Below are 19,665 nucleotides of genomic sequence, written 5' to 3' on the forward strand. Positions count from 1 at the left end.
ACTAACAATAAAGGCTATGTGAGAATATGGAATGGTGTGACTAGGCCTATCACTATATAAAATTAAAAACTTGGAGAAAGGCGAGAATGACTTCACAATAATCCTTTGCAAGGCAATCGCAAGTATTTTAAAACATGGAAATGTTATCTCAAGTCTTAGAAACTCTTAATTATATTTTTAAAAAGTTTCAGAGCTGCTCACCAAATGACCAGATATAATTAAAAGTTTGAAGATGCAGCATCATAAAACGTACAGTAGTCATCACTTTGCAGGGTTTGAGACAGTTTTAATTATTTGTCTCAGTACAGAGTTCACAAGCAGAAGTAAATCTGCTATGCATTAATAAAAGCAAGCATGTATATGCAATAAGAACTTGATTTAAGTAAGTATTTTCTCAAAAGTAAGATTTTCACTTGCAAAGTATTAAGGATTAGTTAGCAGCTGCACTTGTGTATTCATTCTTGAACTTTTAGATCCAATCAGGTCAACAGCACTTTGGAATTCCCATAAGACTTTTACAAAATCTCCTGGCTACGTGTCTACGTGCATATATGTAAATAAAACATCCTTAGCTACTAATTGAACAGAGTGAGACGAACTACCTGCGTTAGTGTTAATGATGATTGTGGATTTAGTTCTCTCAGGTTGCTCTTAGTTTTCATCAGCTTGGTGGGTTCTGTCCCAAGGTATTTACCTTTTACACACTCCATTCACCCCATGGCAAGGTTTGCTTACCTCAGTAATGAATGACTTGGCTGTGGCAGGATTCATAACAAGGATGGCCCTCCGGAGAGTGTCTCGATAGCGATTCAGTTCTTCTATTCTCATGGTATCAAAGAGAGTGGTGATCATTTTGTTGATGTTGTTTTCTACCTTCTGAAGTGCAACATCCATCCCCTGCTGAGATACTTTGTCCAAAAACTCTTGTATGCCACGGATATCTAGGAACAGTGAAAAGCCCATCAACAATGTGAATGACAGTACGGAAGGAAGACAAAATCTATTTCACCAATATCAGAAAGTTTATTGTTCAATCCTAGAAGCCATCTAAAATTACGTATTGAGAACTCTGAAATATTTTTACCCATTGGTATAATTTAATATGTTTATAGGAGAAATATAAGTATTTATTTATTTATATGAGAGGTAGAGTTACAGACAGTAAGAGGGAGAGACAGAGAGAAGGGTCTTCCTTCTGTTGGTTCACTCCCCAAATGGCTACAACGGGCCGGGGCTGTGCTGATCCGAAGCCAGGAGCCAGGTGCCTCCTCCCAGTCTCCCATGGGGTGCAGGGCCCAAGCACTTGGACCATCCTCCACTGCCTTCCCAGGCCACAGCAGAGAGCTGGACTGGAAGAGGAGCAACCGGGACTAGAACCCAGGACCCATATGGGATGCCGGCGCTGCAGGCAGAGGATTAACCTACTGTGCCATGGCGCCAGCCCCAGAAATGCAATTATTAATGCCATTTAAATGTTACAATGTTTATTTAATTTGAGAGCAAGAAAAGAAGGAAGACAGGGAGAGCAGAGAGACAGAAATAGAGAGAGAAAGAGAGAGAAAGGTCATGTCTGAGGATACATGGAGTTAGGCAAGGCTAAAACTTAGAGCTGGGAATTAAACTGGGGTCCTTGCAGGGTATACATTAGTAGACAACTGGATTCAGGAATAGAGTGGGGACTTGCATCAAGACAAGTAAATATGGGATATAATATGGTTTTTTTTCTATGTCTTTTATTTATTATTTTTACAATTCTATTATAATATTTCCCTCCTCCCTCTCCTCCGTTTTCTTTCTTTTTTAGTTGTTAAGATAATAATTTTTAATTTGCATTACAATCAAGGGCTTAATATTCCACTCAATAAAGAGTTCAAAAAGTAAAAATAAAAGGAACCTAGCTCAGCAGGAATACAGTCAAGTGCTATAAACAATAACGAAATGGAAAGATGACCATTTCCCTCATATGCAGTAAATTTCATATACAGTTAAAATAACCACAGATCATTAAAGCTATAGTAGTATAACATTTTTAAAATGTTTATATAATGTTTTATACCTTTGAAAAAGGTATAAAACAAAGATTGACAAAACTAAATTTGCAGCAATACAGATACACATAGGCATTTCTCTCTCTCTCTTTTCTTTTTGAATTTTAGCTCCCACATGTAAGGAGCAGGGACATACACATGATATCTGCTAGTCCAAGAACCTTCCTGGGAATTACAATATTTAGGATGGGTTTCTTGCCATCCACTTTGCATTCTAAGTGATCTCAACTCTGGAAACTGTTCGGACAAGGTGGAGGGACGTGGTTAGTGAGGAGCTTCACTTCCCTGAAGCAAAACATGAGAAGAAAGCACATTCCCTATTTTCTTCAGCAGGAAACTAAAGCATGAATATCAATGACAAATGAACCTGAACCAGGATAACCAACATTTCATAGCATAGGCAACCATATCACTGCATTTAACATTTATAATTTAACATTTATTTATAATCTAAATAGAAAGAGAATTTTGAGTAATTATCTTTAAAGGATCTCAGGAGTACCACTTCCTTGCTCAACTCTGAAAAACTTGGTACAAGGTAATATTCTTTTCCAGAATATGGAGACTGTAGTATATATGGAAAAACCTTAAAATTTCAAAATGGTTTTCAGTATTTTAGAAAATACTGGGCAACATTTTTTGAATGCATGATGAGCAGCAAAATATTCGCACATCCAATACAAAATAAGCAAAGTTCTGACAAGTTATTAAATAAAGTATTCAGTGTCCATTGCACATTTAAATAAGGTAAAATCCAGTCTAGCTCCAGTTTATGAATTTGTATTTTGATAAATGTTTAAGAATGATAAGTATCCGAAAAGTTGCAAGCAGTTCTCCCTGGTACCTCACTGGATCTTATAGAAGAAGGTATTTGAAATGGTAAATATGACTGGAATATACGCCTGGGACAGTATCATCTTAAGATAGCAGATTTGTTTTACTATACCATAAACCATATTTTTATTGTATGACCTTGGTATAAAAAGCTTAAAGGGAAAATAATTGGTAAAAGATAAGAAATAAATGGGATTTAGGGACTTATTATGAATAGACTATATCTCAAAATCCCTAATTGGTTGTGATAGCATGCATGAAAAATGTGCTTCTCAAGGGAAATAATTAATTTAAAAGTAATAAATAAACTCATAGAACAAGAAAAACAAATGGCTACAAATTTAGAAACTGGCATTTATTCATAATAAAAGTTTATATCCCCAATGTTACAAATGAATAATAAAACTGGTTTTCTTCTTATGATTACTTTTATTTTAAAATAATTACTATAAATATTATATATTTAGGTAGCTGATGATCCTCAAACTCTTCAAAATAGATATTCTGTATAAATTCCACCTTGTATTCCTTATTCCTAATTACATTATAAACAAGTTAGCATCAAAGCAGATTAAGAGAACAAAAGCTATAGGAGAGCAAGATGCAGAAGAGTTTCCATAATTTAGGTATCAGATATTTGCTACATATCCAAGTCAGAAGATACAGAAGGTGTAAGACATTGACGCTAGGACTAAGAAAAGGATGAAATCTCCTGGAACTTGGCCCACACAGGCAGAAGTACAATGACAGGACTATGTACATGCTAAGTGGATGTTCTCAAATTCTGGAATGAATCGGAATCACTTGGGAAACTTATTAAAAATACAAAAGCCTGGTCCCACCCCAGAACCAAAATGCCTTTAGAATACATATCAGAGCACAGTCTTGATTTTGAATTTTAAGTTGTTATTTTTGAATCATTTAAATGTATATCTATGTACAAGACAAAAGAAAGAAAAAAATGCATTGAAATAGATCCCAGATGCCCAGGAAAAAAATAGAGCATAAGTTTCCAGATCATTTATGCCCTATGAAATGTTCTGATCACAAAAATAAAATACAAATGCAATTTTGTGCCTCGACTTTGAGAGAAAGTTCCAACAAATTGATTATTGAAGTCTGCACACAATGTTGTATGCTAGGAATACAACAATGAATGCCTGTCCCCACACTGAGACATACAATAAACAAGTCAACAACTAACTTCAAAGGGTGGAGAAGAGGATCTACTTGCTAGAATATTCCAGGAATGTTTCTCTGGGAAATATACTTAAACTGTGATCTAAGGAATGAGAAGACATTGCCAGGCAGAGTAAATGAAGAACAGTGACAGGCTCTTGTGTGGAGAATCCAAAGCAAGTCCAGGGTGGCAACAGCAGTGCTGGGAGAGGCGGAGCAAAGTCGGGAGGAGAAAGGTCTTCCTTCCACTGGTTCACCCCCCAAATGGCTGCTACGGCTGGCGCGATGCACCAATCCGAAGCCAGGTGCCTCCTCCCAGTCTCCCAGGCAGGTGTAGGGGCCCAAGCACTTGGGCCATCCTCCACTGCCTTCCCGGGCCACAGCAGAGAGCTGGACTGGAAGGGGAGCAACCGGGACTAGAACCCGGGACCCATATGCGATGCCGATGCCGCATCCCATATGCAGAGGATTAACCAAGTGAGCCATGGCGCTGGCCCTAGCTTTCATTTTTTACCAGAAACTATGCAATATCTATATTGTTATTCAGTCAGAAAAGTGGTATGATGAAAGATCAGCATTATGTCTCTGTCTCCTTACTCTGGACTTTTGGTCATCTCTTCCTAGATGTATGATTGAAAAACAAGTTAGAAATCTTGTCCTGATCTGCAAATGAAGAAATATTTACTTATAGAAGTCTGCAAAGCTTGAATTAGTGAGGGTATTTCTCTCTCTCTCTCTCTCTGTGGGTGTGTGTGTATTGAAAATCCAGTGTAGGTTCTAAGGCATGGTAATTCCTGGTATTGCTAATCATAGTATATAACTGCATATTCACCTCTCCCACAGACAGGTCAGATTGCCTAAAACTCAGTCATGACCAGTTACCAAAAACAGCAAGCAGAAAGTCCAAGGTAACATTTTGGGATCCAGGGGTTAAACCATAATAGTTTTTCTTACTTGAGAATGACAGTAAATACTCATGATATGCGGCAGTTGGCAAGTCCAGCTAGAGAAGAATTGGAATCACACTACTTCCCGCTTTGTACAACAGAATCATTAAAAGGAAGAGGGTGCTTTTGGTTTTGTTAATTAAACATGAGCATAACCAACCACCGCAATTATTCAGCTACATTACGTGTATACTGATTAGTTGGCATTCAAAGAGCTAAATTTGAGGGTTATAGAAACACTAAGGACACGGTGCCTGACCTCAAGGAGCTTCCAGGCTGTGGGTGTGACTGGGTACTATCTATTGATAAAAGAAAGTTATGGCCGGCGCCGCGGCTCACTAGGCTAATCCTCCGCCTAGCGGCGCCGGCACACCGGGTTCTAGTCCCGGTCGGGGCGCCGGATTCTGTCCCGGTTGCCCCTCTTCCAGGCCAGCCCTCTGCTGTGGCCAGGGAGTGCAGTGGAGGATGGCCCAGGTGCTTGGGCCCTGCACCCCATGGGAGACCAGGAAAAGCACCTGGCTCCTGGCTCCTGCCATCGGATCAGCGCGGTGCGCCGGCCGCAGCGCGCCATCCGCGGCGGCCATTGGAGGGTGAACCAACGGCAAAGGAAGACCTTTCTCTCTGTCTCTCTCTCTCACTGTCCACTCTGCCTGTCAAAAAAAAAAAAAAAAAAAAAAAAGTTACACAGTGGTCCCCAATCATTATTAATTGTACTGGCCAGATAATTGCATAACAGCAAGTGGAGGAAGGCTCACTAGCTGAATTATTAAATATAAGCAAAAAAAAAAAACCCTCCCTCAAATGTCCATGTTTTTAATCCATGAATATGCTGCATTACATGGCAAAGAGGAATTAAGGCTGCAGATGATCTTAAAACAGGGAGACTGCCCCTTATTCTTTGGTAGAGTCAAGTGTGATCACAAGCACCTTAAACTTGGAAGGGAGAGGAAAAGGGGCCAGACACAAGGAGATCTGACTCCTGGATAATGGGCTGAGGCTTTGGGAATCTCCAGAGACATATTAGGTCGCTGGCTTTGAAGACAGAGAAAGGGATCCTGAGAGAAAGGGAAGTGGTCACTAGAAACTGGGAGAGGCAAGAAACTAGATTTTCCTCTGTAAATACCAGAAACAAACACAGAGCTCCTGACACCTTGATTTTCACCCACTGAGATCCCACCTCAGATTTCTGACCTGGAAAATGATAACCCACATGGCATAGCCTCTAAATTTGAAGGTTATTTGTTCCACCGGCAATAAGAAGTAATATAGAATTCTTTTTTTTTTTTTTGACAGGCAGAGTTAGACAATGAGAGAGACAGAGAGAAAGGTCTTCCTTCCATTGGTTCACCCCCCAAATGGTCGCTATGGCCGGCATGCTGCACCAGTCCGAAGCCAGGAGCCAGGTGCTTCCTCCTGGTCTCCCATGCAGGTGCAGGGCCCAAGCACTTGGGCCATCCTCCACTGTACTCCTGGACTGCAGCAGAGAGCTGGACTGGAAGAGGAGCAACTGGGACAGAACCGGCACCCCGACAGGGAATAGAACCCAGGGTACCGGCGCCGCAGGAGGAGGATTAGCATAGTGAGCAGTGGCACCAGCCATATACAGAATTCTTAAGAGAGGGCTTTTGTTTTTTTAAAGATTTATTTATTTATTTGAAATCAGAGTTACACAGAGAGAGGAGAGGCAGAGAGAGAGAGAGAGAGAGAAAGAGAGAGAGAGAGAGAGGTCTTCCATCCGATGGTTCACTCCCCAGATGGCCACAACAGCCAGAGCTGTGCCGATCCGAAGCCAGGAGCCAGGAGCGTCTTCTGGGTCTCCCATGTGGGTGCAGGGGCCCAGGGACTTGGGTCATCTTCTACTGCTTTCCCGGGCCATAGCAGAGAGCTGGACAGGAAGTAGAGCAGCCAAGTCTCAAATTGGCGCCTATATGGGATGCCGGCACTTCAGGCCAGGGGGTTAACCCACTGTGCCACAGCGCCGGAAGAGGGGGCTTTTCAAATTGTGGTCTGCTCGATGTTGTTTTGGAATCCTCTACAGAATCTGTTGAAAATAAAGACTTCTGAACCCACCCACAGTCCCATGGAATCAGAAATTCCCAGGAAAAACCCAGAGATTTTCTCACCCAAGAACCAGAGCTCCAGTGTCTTGACCTTCTCTGCATCACAGATCATCTAAGGGAACTATGGAGACTAGGGGCTCCTGGTCTCCCAAGTCGCTGTGTATTTCCAGAACATTCCGTACCCTGCTGAGGTGACAGTTGCTTTGTCTATTAAGCTTGCTTTCCTTCAGAACAGTTATTGCAGAATGCAGGTGAACATAGTGTCACTGTTTTTAATGAAATAATTTTTCTTATCCAGAGATACACAAGAAGACGAGGTCTAGATATTCTCACGTTAACTAGTACTCTGTGTTCTACTTACTGAGTTGTTATTTATTATAAGAGGAAATATTGTGTAGAAAATGTCACATCAGTTTATAAAACACAAATGTCTATGTGATGGTTAGCTTCCTTATCAAGATTTTATTAATCCCAGTCAAAAGTATGATTTAGTCCTACTTCTTTTTCTTCAGGTATCATTTTCCATGAGAAAACAGAAATGTTGATAGAAAGTAAGACTGATCCATGTAACATTCCCAAAGCTTGATTTTCTAGCAACCTTCAATGTCTCTGATATTGGAATTTTGCAACCTACTTTGGCCAGCTTCCCACCAGAACCATTGCTAATGCAGTGGTTGATTGAAGCTTAATGGTTCATTTATTAAATCATATAAAATAAAGCCTTTTTCTGTCTCCAAAGTAATATTAATTTTAATATTTCTATTAAATGGTCTATATTAAAGTAGATAGGGTACAAGAATCATAGTGGATATTAGAACTTAGGTATAAATATAAGTACTTATTTCTAAACCGACCAAAAAGAAATCAGAAATACAGCAAACGAGACATATGAGATCAAAAAATTGTCATGCTTAACCCAGAAATATGACACCATTACTGCTCATTCCATACCGTGGTCAGCGTCCAAATGACTCTCTCATCTTGTCCTGGCTTACCGTGTGCAGGCTCTGAGAGAGGCACTTGGAACAAAGTATTGAGCACAACCGAAAATCCCTGTCCTGATGAAGGATGTTATCTGTAGCAGCTAATGATAACTCAGACCATATTAGATCTTTTAAAAAAACCTCTGAACAATGTTATGCATTTTCTTTTTAAAAAAATATTTATTTGTTTGCAAAGCAGAGCGACAGAGAAAGAGGAGAGGGAGAGTGAGAAAGTGAGAGAGAGAGAGAAAAACACAGAGAGAGAGAGAGAGAGAGAGAAAGAAAGAAAGAGAGAGAGAGAAAAAGAAAAAGAAAGGAAGGGAGAGAAAGAGATCTTCAAGCTTCTGTTTCACTCTCCAAATGGTTGCAACAGTCAGGGCTGGGCCAGGTTGAAGTCAGGAGCCAAGAACTCCAGCTGGGCCTCCCACATAGGTACCACACCATTGGGTTCTTAGGCCACCATCTGCTGCCTTCCTAAGTGCAGTAGTAGCAAGCTGGATAGGAAGCAGAACAGCCAGGACTTGAACTAGCACTATGACAGGGGATGCTGCCACTGCCACAACTGCAGGCCCCAATGTGACTCATTTTCTCAACTATGGTTACGATTTAGTTAAGTTTAGTAGTGTTCTCTGGTATATAGCAAAAATAGCAACTGTTAGTCTGATCCTTATAGCTTTGATATCATCTTTAAAATACTGAATTCAATTGGGAAAGAGATCTGTTACTAAATTTTCATGTCTGCATTTCCTTTATTCATCTCCTCCTCCTTTGAGTAGATTGGGCACATTTAATCATTCTGATCATTTAATGCAATGAAGACCTCAGTTGTAGCCGGAAGACTTTTCTGTGCATTCAGCTAGACTTAGTGTTTCTGGAATTGTGACAGAATGCCAATCTTTAAAATTAATCTTCAAGACTTCTGACTTTCTTTAGATAAAGAGGATACATGAGAGAAATCACTGAGCTGAAGAGATTTCCCAGTCTGTGAATAGCATAGCATACTCCATAAATGACCTTCATGAAAAATAAGGCTTTTAACCACTCGGTGACTTTAAAAATTTGGTTCAGAAGAACCTTCACTTCACAAACAAGGGGGCACATTATTGAGTTCTTCTTTGGCATTTGTGATATAGGCTTACTCTGTATTTAAAGAAAATAAAGATAATAATGTGCTCTATTAGATGTGGGGGTGATGCAACACATTAGGAGTGACTCATCACCGAGATATTCTGTTGGACAAGAACTTCAAGTTGAGCATAAGATCACACCATTTTCACAGGGTAGCCATCAATATTTTTAAGGGCATTTTCCTGAAAAACCACATCTAAAGTAAAAGAATATACTTTTTAGCCTATATAAAATGATATGTACTAATGCAAAGGAAACAGTTTAATAAAATGCTTGGATTAATTATATGCTTATTGATGCATATGGAAGTAAATCAGAGAACCGAAAGCTGGAAAGTAGCCAAATGAGTAATAAACAGCTTTGCAACTGTCTAGAGAGAAAGTCAATAATATTATACTCATTAGACATTTGAAAACACCCTCAGGGTAATCATAAACATTTGCAATCAATTAAGGGAAATGTGTCCATTTTATGGGTCTTGATTAAATCTACAGCAAGACCACATGGAATAAGTGTTCGCACGCACAGGATTGCATTCATGAAGATGGTCATCAAATGTTCATTTTAAAAGGGCCTCCCACGTGGCAATTAAATGAGCAAGAAAGGGTGGTGTTTGAAGGGTAGAGTCTAAGTACTTCAGGTCACTTGACCGCATTCACATTTAATTTGAAGTCATTATATCTGTGTTTACAATATGCAGAAAAGCCCATAAATAGAGCATCTGTTAACCCTTGAAGTTGAATTTTTCTTCTTTTTTGTGAATGTCATGGTCAAAAAGTATATATTTGTATCCATCATGTCTGGTTTGGCCATTTCTATGCTGAGATATTTTATCAATACATTATGCACATTTAGGTCTCTGATTTTCAGCCACAGTTTATCACATTACATTAGATATTTATTTATGGTCAAAAATACTGTTGTAATAAAGGCAGTCCTGAAATCCTACGAAAAATTCAAAATAAGGCCAGAAAATATGTTTTAGCTAAAACAAACAAAATCAAATTAAAATTAAACTTTAAAAGTACATGCATTCTTCAACAGCAAATTTTCATTTTCTTATATTTTCCTTAATTTTTTTCATCAAACTGAAAAACAAAGTACAATGTGTCCACACGTGCCTATTTTTACCTTTTCACCAGCGGGTCATATATTACTCAGGCTGGTGACTTTGAGCCCTCCATATTCCTGACCAATATTTTGATTCAGGGATTGGCAAAGGACCAAAATAGGATTTGACATTTGATACATGAATCTAAATTCTTATGTATGATATAGGGAAAAAAGAAAGATTTTTCTTTAGCTCAAAGATACTAAGTATAAGGATTTGCTAGAGGTCACCAATGCATGCAGTCCTGCAGGAGAATGAAGCCAAGCCATGAGTTGAAGTTAAGATGAGGATAGGGCCGGCGCCACTGCTCTCTAGGCTAATCCTCCGCCTGCGGCGCCAGCACACCGGGTTCTAGTCCCGGTCGGGGTGCCGGATTCTGTTCCGGTTGCCCCTCTTCCAGGCCAGCTCTCTGCTGTGGCCAGGGAGTGCAGTGGAGGATGGCCCAAGTGCTTGGGCCCTGTACCCCATGGGAGACCAGGAGAAGTACCTGGCTCCTGCCATCGGATCAGTGCGGTGTGCCGGTCACAGCGTGCCGGCCGCGGCGGCCATTGGAGGGTGAATCAACGGCAAAGGGAGACCTTTCTGTCTGTCTGTCTCTCTCACTGTCCACTCTGCCTGTCAAAAAATAAATAAATAAAAAAATTTTAAAAAAAAGATGAGGATAGGGTAAGACCATCAAACTACTCTCAGTAAATCCCTCTGTGTATGTCATTATTGAATAACCTGCTTAGCTCCCAGGCTTTGTAGTATCCTTACAGTCTCCACACCTGGATCTATTCTGATACACCAGTTTATCTGTCCCGATATTACTTGATAGGAATAATATTGTTCCTAGGCAAGGGAAATCAAGTAACTCAAGCAGGTAATTTCACGGTCAACCTAACTGCTTGTACTATTCCAGTAAATCTGTTCTATCCACTTCTGCTAGCCCAGAAACTCAACTTGTCTCTCATCAGTACTCTCCGAACATAATCCTTCCTTTAAAAAATTTACAATGTTTTGTAATCTGAGAACCACCTTGTCACATAACTTCTGGATTCTGTATTATGTCACTTTAAGACTCCTTGATTCTGGAATCAAGTCATTGATTGGAATATCCATCTTCATTCCTTGTTAGGACCTCTCTGATAGCGAGACTTCCTGGACTTCTGCCAATTGTCTCTCCTGAACATTTTTCCTATAACCTACCTACTAGAGAACACTTCGTCTTATAAAGCATTTTGCATGGAAACCACAAATAGCATGCTTAGCGAATTGAAGATGATGCAAAACTGGAAGGGTTGCTCAATATAATGAGTTACACATTAAAAACATAAATTTTGAAAAGCAGAAACTACAAAAAGATACAGTGTTCTCTACTCTTGCCACAGTGACAAGATAGCTAGGGCATACCACGTGGTCAGTAAATTAGTCCAATTTTATACAGTCAGTGAGACTGAAAAATTAGAATCAGTAGGAACAAAGGCATGGGTAAGGATGGAATAACCAAAATGCACATCAAATGGAGAAAGGCTCACTTGTTTGTGGGGCTTACGCAAAGACTAGTGTGGGTTCAGGTGGGTATAGTCTTTTTCTGTCCTTATGAAAATTGATTACAAGCAAAAGAGATTACTTAATTTATTATTGCAGAAAATTATTCACATTACCCATCCAATAAACAAGTTTGAAATTCATATACAAAATACCTTTCTGACAACCAAGAATGTCCATTGTCCCACAGTGAAAAAGGTCCTTCAAAAAGTAATGGAGTTTGTATCACTTGAAATGTCCTGGCAGAGGCAGCACTGTTATAGAACAGGGATGTGGAATAAAAGACATGATGAAATGTGCCATTTCCCCATGCCTCAACAAGAAACAAAGCTGGCTCTATCAAAATTACCTGGGGAGTATACAAATATATGTGTTGTTGGCCTACTCTGCAAAAATTTGAATTCTAGATTCTGGGATAGGACCCAGGTAGTCCAATTTTAAAAAGCTCTTCTAGTGATATTAATATGCTTTCAAATTTAAGTTCTAAGTGTTCACCAAATTAAATTCTGGTATCTCTCTTTATGACTTCATAGTCTTTAAATGATTGTTACCCAGTTATGCCATTTAGTTTAAATTTACAGTAGCTGTGTGCAAATTGGTCCCATTTCCACTTTACATTTTTTTGTTGTCTGCAAATATGTGAGGAGTTGTTCTATTTTGGAATTTTTAAATGGAAGTATGGAAGTTTAATTTACATACTATGCCATAAACAGAACTCAATTCAAGATTACTTATTGTGTTCTACTGTTAATACCACTCAAAAGAAGATAATGAATACTTCCATTACCACTGAAATGATCCTGTATCTCTGACAATCGATCCCAGACACTCAGATGCCACCACGTTTTAATTTGTGTCATCATGTACAAATGTTTTAAGACAGTAATATAATCTATTTTTATTTCAAGCTTCTTTCACTCAACATAATATTACTGCATATTTGTATGGTTCATTACTTTATTATTGCTGACTACTAGTCTGTCGTATGGCTACACAAAAGTTCATTTAAACATTCTCAAAATGATGGGCACTTGGGTTGTTTCCAATTTCGAATATAATGAATGCTACTGGGATGCTCGTTCTTACACAAGAATTTGTGTGAAAATACATTCTCATATCTTTGGAATGGAATGAACAGATCACGTGCTAGGTGGATAATTAACTTCCTGATTAAATGCCAAACAGCTCTCTAAAGTGGTCACAGTTTTCATCTTCCAACTAGGGAAGTATGAGAGTTGGAGTCATGCTTCATTCTTGCCTACATGCAGTACTCGCTGCCTTTTTGCTTTCAGCCAATCTAGTGGGTACAAACTGCTATGTCATTGCAGTTTTAGTTTGCATTTCCCTGTAGACTAATAAAGTTGCACATTTCTTGTGTTTGTCATTTACATATCTTCTTATGTGACTTATATGCAGAAGCTGTTTTCTCATTTTTAAGTGTTTTTAATCTCAAATGGCTGCTTTATAGGTGTTAATATTTATTTAATGGGTATTTTCTGAGTCCTTTATATATTCTACATATTTACAGGAGTTTTTCAGATATATGTATTGAAATTTATTCCTTGGTTTGCAGTTCATTTCTTTTCTTAACACTATCTGGTAATGAGCAGAGAGTTCTCGTTTTGATGGAGTTCAAATTGAATGATTATTTCCTTTTCAGATTGGTTATTTTTGATAGCTATCTAAGATCTGTGTATACCACAGTCATAATAATAATCTGCCTTCTAATTAATGATTTCTAATTATAGCATTTGGTTTAAGTTTATGATAAACCTTTTTTTCTTATGCACACTTGGGTGGCAGGGGCCCAAGGACTTGAACTATGTTGCACTGCTTTCCAGGGCACATTAGCAGGGAGCTGGACTGGAAGTGCAGCAGCTGGGACTTGAACCAGTGCCCATATGGGATGCAGATACTGCAGGTAGTTGCTCAACCTGCTGCTTCAGAACACAGGCCTCCATGGTAAATCTTAAATTAACTTTTTTAAAAATTTTTTTATTTTTTTTTTTGACAGGCAGAGTGGACAGTGAGAGAGAGAAACAGAGAGAAAGGTCTTCCTTTTGCCATTGATTTACCCTCCAATTGCGCATCGTACTGATCTGAAGGCAGGAGCCAGGTACTTCTCCTGGTCTCCCATGGGGTGCAGGGCCCAAGCACTTGGGCCATCCTCCACTGCACTCCCTGGCCACAGCAGAGAGCTGGCCTGGAAGAGGAGCAACTGGGACAGAATCCGGCATCCCGACCGGGACTAGAACCCAGTGTGCTGGCGCCACAGGCGGAGGATTAGCCTAGTGAGCCGCGCACCGGCCTCACTTTTTTTTTTTTTCAAGATTCTTGTGACAATACAATGCATCCAAGTTTTGGAATTAGTTTGTCAATTTCTTTTGAAGAGTCTAGAAAATAATTAAAAAGTTCTAAAGTTCTTTTTGGGATTTCAATGAATCTACAAATAAATTTATGGGATATGGGTATATTAATAATACTATATTTTCTAAACTATTACTATGTCTCCTTCCATTGTAGTTATCTTTAATTTCTCCTGGCCACTTGTTCAGCTTTTATTATAAACATTTTGCAAAATTTGTAGATTTATTCCTTGGTATCTGATAACATATTATTTCACTTTTTTTAGTATTACTATAGGGAATATAGCCATTTTTAAATATTCATATTTTTGTCTATCAGCTTCCTCATTAACTTACAAGTTTTAGAAGGTTTATTTTGGTAGATTTTATTGAGTTTTCTATGTACATGATTATGTATGGAGAAATTAAGACTTTGTATATCTTCCTTTTCAAGTTGTATTCATTTCTTATGTCTTTAATTTAATTATTATTTTAATTGTATATATAGATGTGGTAGGATGTGATTATTTCATACACATATATTCAGTGGGTGATGATGGAATCAGGTGGTTAGCATTTCCTTCTCCTTAAGCATATTAAATTTTTAAAATCAACAATATTATATATGTATAGGTTACAGTGTGATATTAAAATGAATTTTTAGGATGTGTACACCTAACATCTGAGTAATTCATATTTCCTTATCCTTTCCCTTATTTTATGTTTGGATCCTTCAAGCTGATCTATTTGCTCATAAGATATATAACAGATTACTGTGAACTATACTTGCCTCACTGTGTTATGGAACACTAGAATTCATTCCTTCTCTTGAACTGTTTTGTATCCATTATCCACCATCCCTCTGTTCTCTCACATCACCTTTCATAACTTCTAATAAGCAGTATTCTACACTTACGTTGACTCTTTTTTTTGTTTCCACATGTTAATATGTGAGAGAGAACATGCAGTATGTTTTTCTGAGTATGACTTATTTCATTTGACATTACGCACATAATTATGTACTCCAATTCCATCCATTTTGTCCCAAACGATATCCTATATATACTGCATTTTTATGTATAAATTCATTTGTTGATAGACTTTTAGGTTGATTGTCTATCTTAGCAATTGTGAATGGTGTAGTGATCAACATGGGAATGTGGTCTTCTCTTGGATAGGGTGATTTCATTTCCTTTGGACATACTGTCAGAACTGGGATAACTGAATGAGATGTAGATGCGCTCTTAGTTTTTGAAGAACATTCATACTATTCTCATTAATGGCTATACTAATTTATACTACGACCAAGAGTTCCTTTTTCTCCACATCACCAGCATTTATTCATATTTGTCTTTCTGATAATAGCCATTCTAATCGATGTGAGATGGCATCTCCCTAAGATTTCACTTGTATTTTCCTGAAAGCTAGTGATGTAGAACATTTTTTCATATATATGTTGGCCATTTGAATGTCTTCTTTTGATAACAGCTTATTTGTATCACTTGCCACTTAAAATTTGTTTTCAGTTATTTAATTTTGATCTTATCGCTTCTCAGCCTTTTGGCTAAGATTAAGTGGAGTTCTTTATATATTCGAGATATAAATCCATTGTCAGATGAATAATTTTCAAAAAAATTTCTTACATTCTGTTTATTGCCTCTTCACTTGCTGATGGGTGGATTTCATCATGGATTTATTTATGGGCTCTTTGTTATGCTCCTTTGGTCTAGGCTTCTGTCTTTATGCCAGTACCATGCTGTTTTTTGTTACAACAGCTCTGTAGCACCTCTTGAAACTAGGTATATATGATACTTGGAGCTTTGTTCTTTTTGCATATATTGCTTTGGCTACTAAAGATCTTTGGTGCTTCTCTCTGAATTTTAGGACTGTTTTTTCTAAATCTGTAAGGAATGTCATCAGTATTTTGATAGGGAGTTCACTTAATATGAACATTGCTTTGCATAGCAGGGACATTTTAACATTATTAATTCTTCCAATTCATGACCATTAGAAGTTTTGCCACTTTTTTGTGTTGACTTCAATTTATTTCATCAATGTTTTTCAAATTCTAATGCTGTAGAAGTCTTTTCATATACTTGGTTAAATTTGTTTCAAGGTACTTTGGTAGCTATTGTGAATGGGACTGCTTTCTTGGCTTCTTTTTTAGTGAATACAGTACTAATGTATAAAAATGCTATTGAATTGTGCATGCTGATTTTGAAACCTGCAACTTTACTGAATTTTCAATAATCTTTTGGTGGATTCTAGGTTTTTCCATATACAGAATCATATCATCTGCAAACAGGGATAATTAAGCTTCATCTTTTCTGATTTGTATGACTTTTATTTTCATCTCTTGCCTGATTGCTCTGGGTAAAAACTTCCAGTAATACACTGAATAAGAATGATGAGAGTGGGCATCCACTCTCCTGTTAGCTAACATCTGGTCTACTTCCAGATGTTAGATAAAATGCTTTCAGCTTTTCCATATTCAGTACGATGATGGCTTGACTTTGTCGTATTTAGCCTTTATTATGTTGAGATACAATCCTTCCATATGTTATACATTCGGAGGACTAATAATTTTAAACAGCATCAGTTTTCTTGATTGTTTATCTGCTTTCTATTTCACTTACTTCCAGTCTTATTACTTCCTTTTTTTTTTTTTTTTTGTTTGACAGGCAAAGTTAGACACTGAGAGAGAGAGAGAGAGAGAGAAAGGTCCTCCTTCCTTTGGTTCACTCCCCAAGTGGCCACCATGGCCAGAGCTGCGCAGATTCAAAGCCAGGAGCCAGGTGTCTCCTCCCGGTCCCCCACGCCTTTCTTATATTCAGTGTTTGGTATAGTTTTATTCTGCTGTATTTTGAAGATGGAAGTTGAGTTTCTTGCTATTTCTTTTCTTGCTATTTTCTTGCTATTTCTTTTCTTTTTTTCAAATAGAGGCATAAGTTTCATTCCATTTGTTTATTAACGTATTTGCAGTTATTAAGCCTGGAACTAAGTGAATTGATGTCATCAATTCAATTTTGGCTAATTATAAGCCATTTTCTCTTAAAATAATTATTTGTTTTCATATTCACACTTTATTCAACACAGACACTAATTAACTTTAATCTTACTATTAATATGACTTGTGTTTTTCAGGTAGGTAAATAAAACTGTAAGGAAGACTGAAGTTTAGAATTCATCTTCACAATAATCTGTGCTTGATATTATTTAGATATCAATTAAATACACACCCTTCAGATCATGACCTAATGAATTATATTACCTTTTTATGGTTTTTTGCAACTATTATTTTCTCATTATCAGCAGAGATTATTCTCCACTTACATGTATGTTAAACTATTGATACTGCTCCAGTTTTTGTATTTGCTCTGATGTTTTTGACTATCCTTTCTTTTTATTTTGTTTTTGAACATGTATCTGTATCAGTCTGTTTTCTCTTCTGAATAACACAATAACACAATAACACAATAACACAATAACACAATAACACACTGGGAGAACTATTAGAAGGAGATTTCCTTTGGTTCACAGCTCTGGTCCAAGGTCTAGGGACTACATCTGGAGATGACCTTCTCGTTGGCAGAGTGGCACAGGGCAAAACATGGCAAGAGACAGTGATCACACATGTGTGCATTCTGTTTTGTCTTCTTTGAAAAAAGCCACCAATATTCACTTCAAAACTCATGTTGAAACCTAGTTCTTATTATGAGATACTAAAAGGGTGGAGACATAATTTAACTATAGTATTTAGAAGTGGGTCTCCTGGGAGGTGGTTTTGATTAGGTAAGATTATTGGGGCACAGTTCCATGAGTGAATATAGGTTTCAATATGAGTTTTGGAGGCGAGAAACCATGTTGAACCACAGCAGTATCCTTATCTTCTTCCTTTCCTTCCTTCCTTCCTCCCAGGTATTAAATGAACTGTATTAAAATCAATATAAGTACCAGCTTTGTTGTAGAAATATTCCTTAAAATTTATGTCTTTCAGCACATTTCAGACAATTTAAGCATTTTTATAGAAAAACTATATTCTGATGAAAAACTGAAAAAGCAACATGTTCATATAAGTATAAATAAGTAAGGATTTCAAAGCTGTTCTCCATCAGTTTTAGAACGATGGGAAGTACAAGTCCTCTGGTTATAAAAAGACTCAAATTAAAAAAATGACTAAAATGTTTAAATATGTTTTAAAAATAAGTGTCTCTCTTCCTTGGTTTTAAGTTAACAACATTTGGTTAGCTGGCCATACTTTCATACTTTGTCAATACAAATGATCCTATCTTTTTTATTGGGAGCCAAGCTTTTATTATCGAACTACACTTAGAGTTAGAATTTATTGTCTCAACATTGTTTACAAATTTTTGCTGCAAGTTACTTATTTGTTAATAAAGATACTATAATTGATAATATGTATCTATACTGTTACAGGATAAAAAAAAATTGATAATACACTTTGAAATCTTTTGGAGATGGTATGCTTTGCAATTGCCTGTTCCTACATAGATATTCATTATGTTTAATCTTAGGATGATTTCTCAGAGCTAAATTTTTGGAATGAAAGTATTATGTGTGGGAGTCATGTTTCTCATGCATGTAGACATAACTGTGATGGTCTGACTGTTGAAAAATTCATGTGTGGGAAACAGTGCCCAGTGCAATAGTGTTGGGAGGTAGGGCTTAATAAAGCAGTTCTTGTGACTGGACCAATTCTCATTTACAGAGGACTTGGGGTGAGAGTTCCTTATCCTTTGTTCTGTCATGTGAGGACACAACATTCATCCTATTTCTGCCTTTCCACCTTCTACCACGTGTGAATGCAGTAAGAAAGTCCTCAACAAACACCAGATTCGGTACCTTGATCTTGGACTTCTAACCTCTAGATCCAAAGAATATGTTCTTTTCCTTTTAAATTCCCCAGTGTTAATGGATATCTGATGGTATAGTAATAAAGTAAGGAAGACTGAAGTTTAGAATTCCTCCTCACAACAATTTGTGCCCATTCTCTAGATCCCTGTCAAATTTACAACCTTTAAATTGTGTCATTCATTAAAATAAAATTATCTGCTTGTGATATTGATGTTTTGGCAGCTGTTAGTTTCTTATTATAATAGAAATTCTGGTTACATTAGCAAGATTGCACTAGAAACGTGCAGAGCCAGTGTTAGGCTAGGTGCCAGGATAAAATCCAAACAAATTTAGTGCTGTTGGCTTTAATTTCCTGATGTATACAAACTGCACCTCAAAACTTTCCAGGTATCCTCAAAATATTTTTCTTTCCACTCTACAGTCAAAAACAGGAAAGAGCTACATTGAAATCATTCTGCATTCTTTGACAGGGCATGGTGAAAGCTTGCTTTTCAGATCACGAAGTACAAATTCATTAGTCGGCATTTAGTCCAATCAATTTTTAAAGAAATACAGCAAAACTCAAATGAACATCTTTGTATTTTCCTGAAGCAAGTGCCCCTCAAAGAAATAACATAACGCAATC

The 19,665-nt window shown here is 37.6% G+C and overlaps 1 protein-coding gene and 1 pseudogene across 3 annotated transcripts in view; one reads left to right on the forward strand and one right to left on the reverse strand.

Moving 5' to 3' along the window:
- The window catches only part of GRID2 (glutamate ionotropic receptor delta type subunit 2), a 1,603,946-nt gene that overhangs the window by 769,878 nt on the left and 814,403 nt on the right, over window positions 1-19,665 (reverse strand). For all 3 annotated transcript variants that reach the window (XM_051819557.3, XM_051819556.3, XM_002716957.6), the window contains exon 4: window positions 736-941. In XM_051819557.3, the coding sequence (XP_051675517.1) occupies window positions 736-941 (206 nt within the window). The remainder of the gene's footprint in view (window positions 1-735; window positions 942-19,665) is intronic.
- On the forward strand, window positions 15,710-15,813 carry LOC149125103 (U2 spliceosomal RNA; annotated as a pseudogene).

This window comes from Oryctolagus cuniculus, chromosome 8 (assembly GCF_051225735.1).
Source record: "Oryctolagus cuniculus isolate XC-2025 breed Fujian yellow rabbit chromosome 8, ASM5122573v1, whole genome shotgun sequence".
Lineage (NCBI taxonomy): Eukaryota > Metazoa > Chordata > Mammalia > Lagomorpha > Leporidae > Oryctolagus > Oryctolagus cuniculus.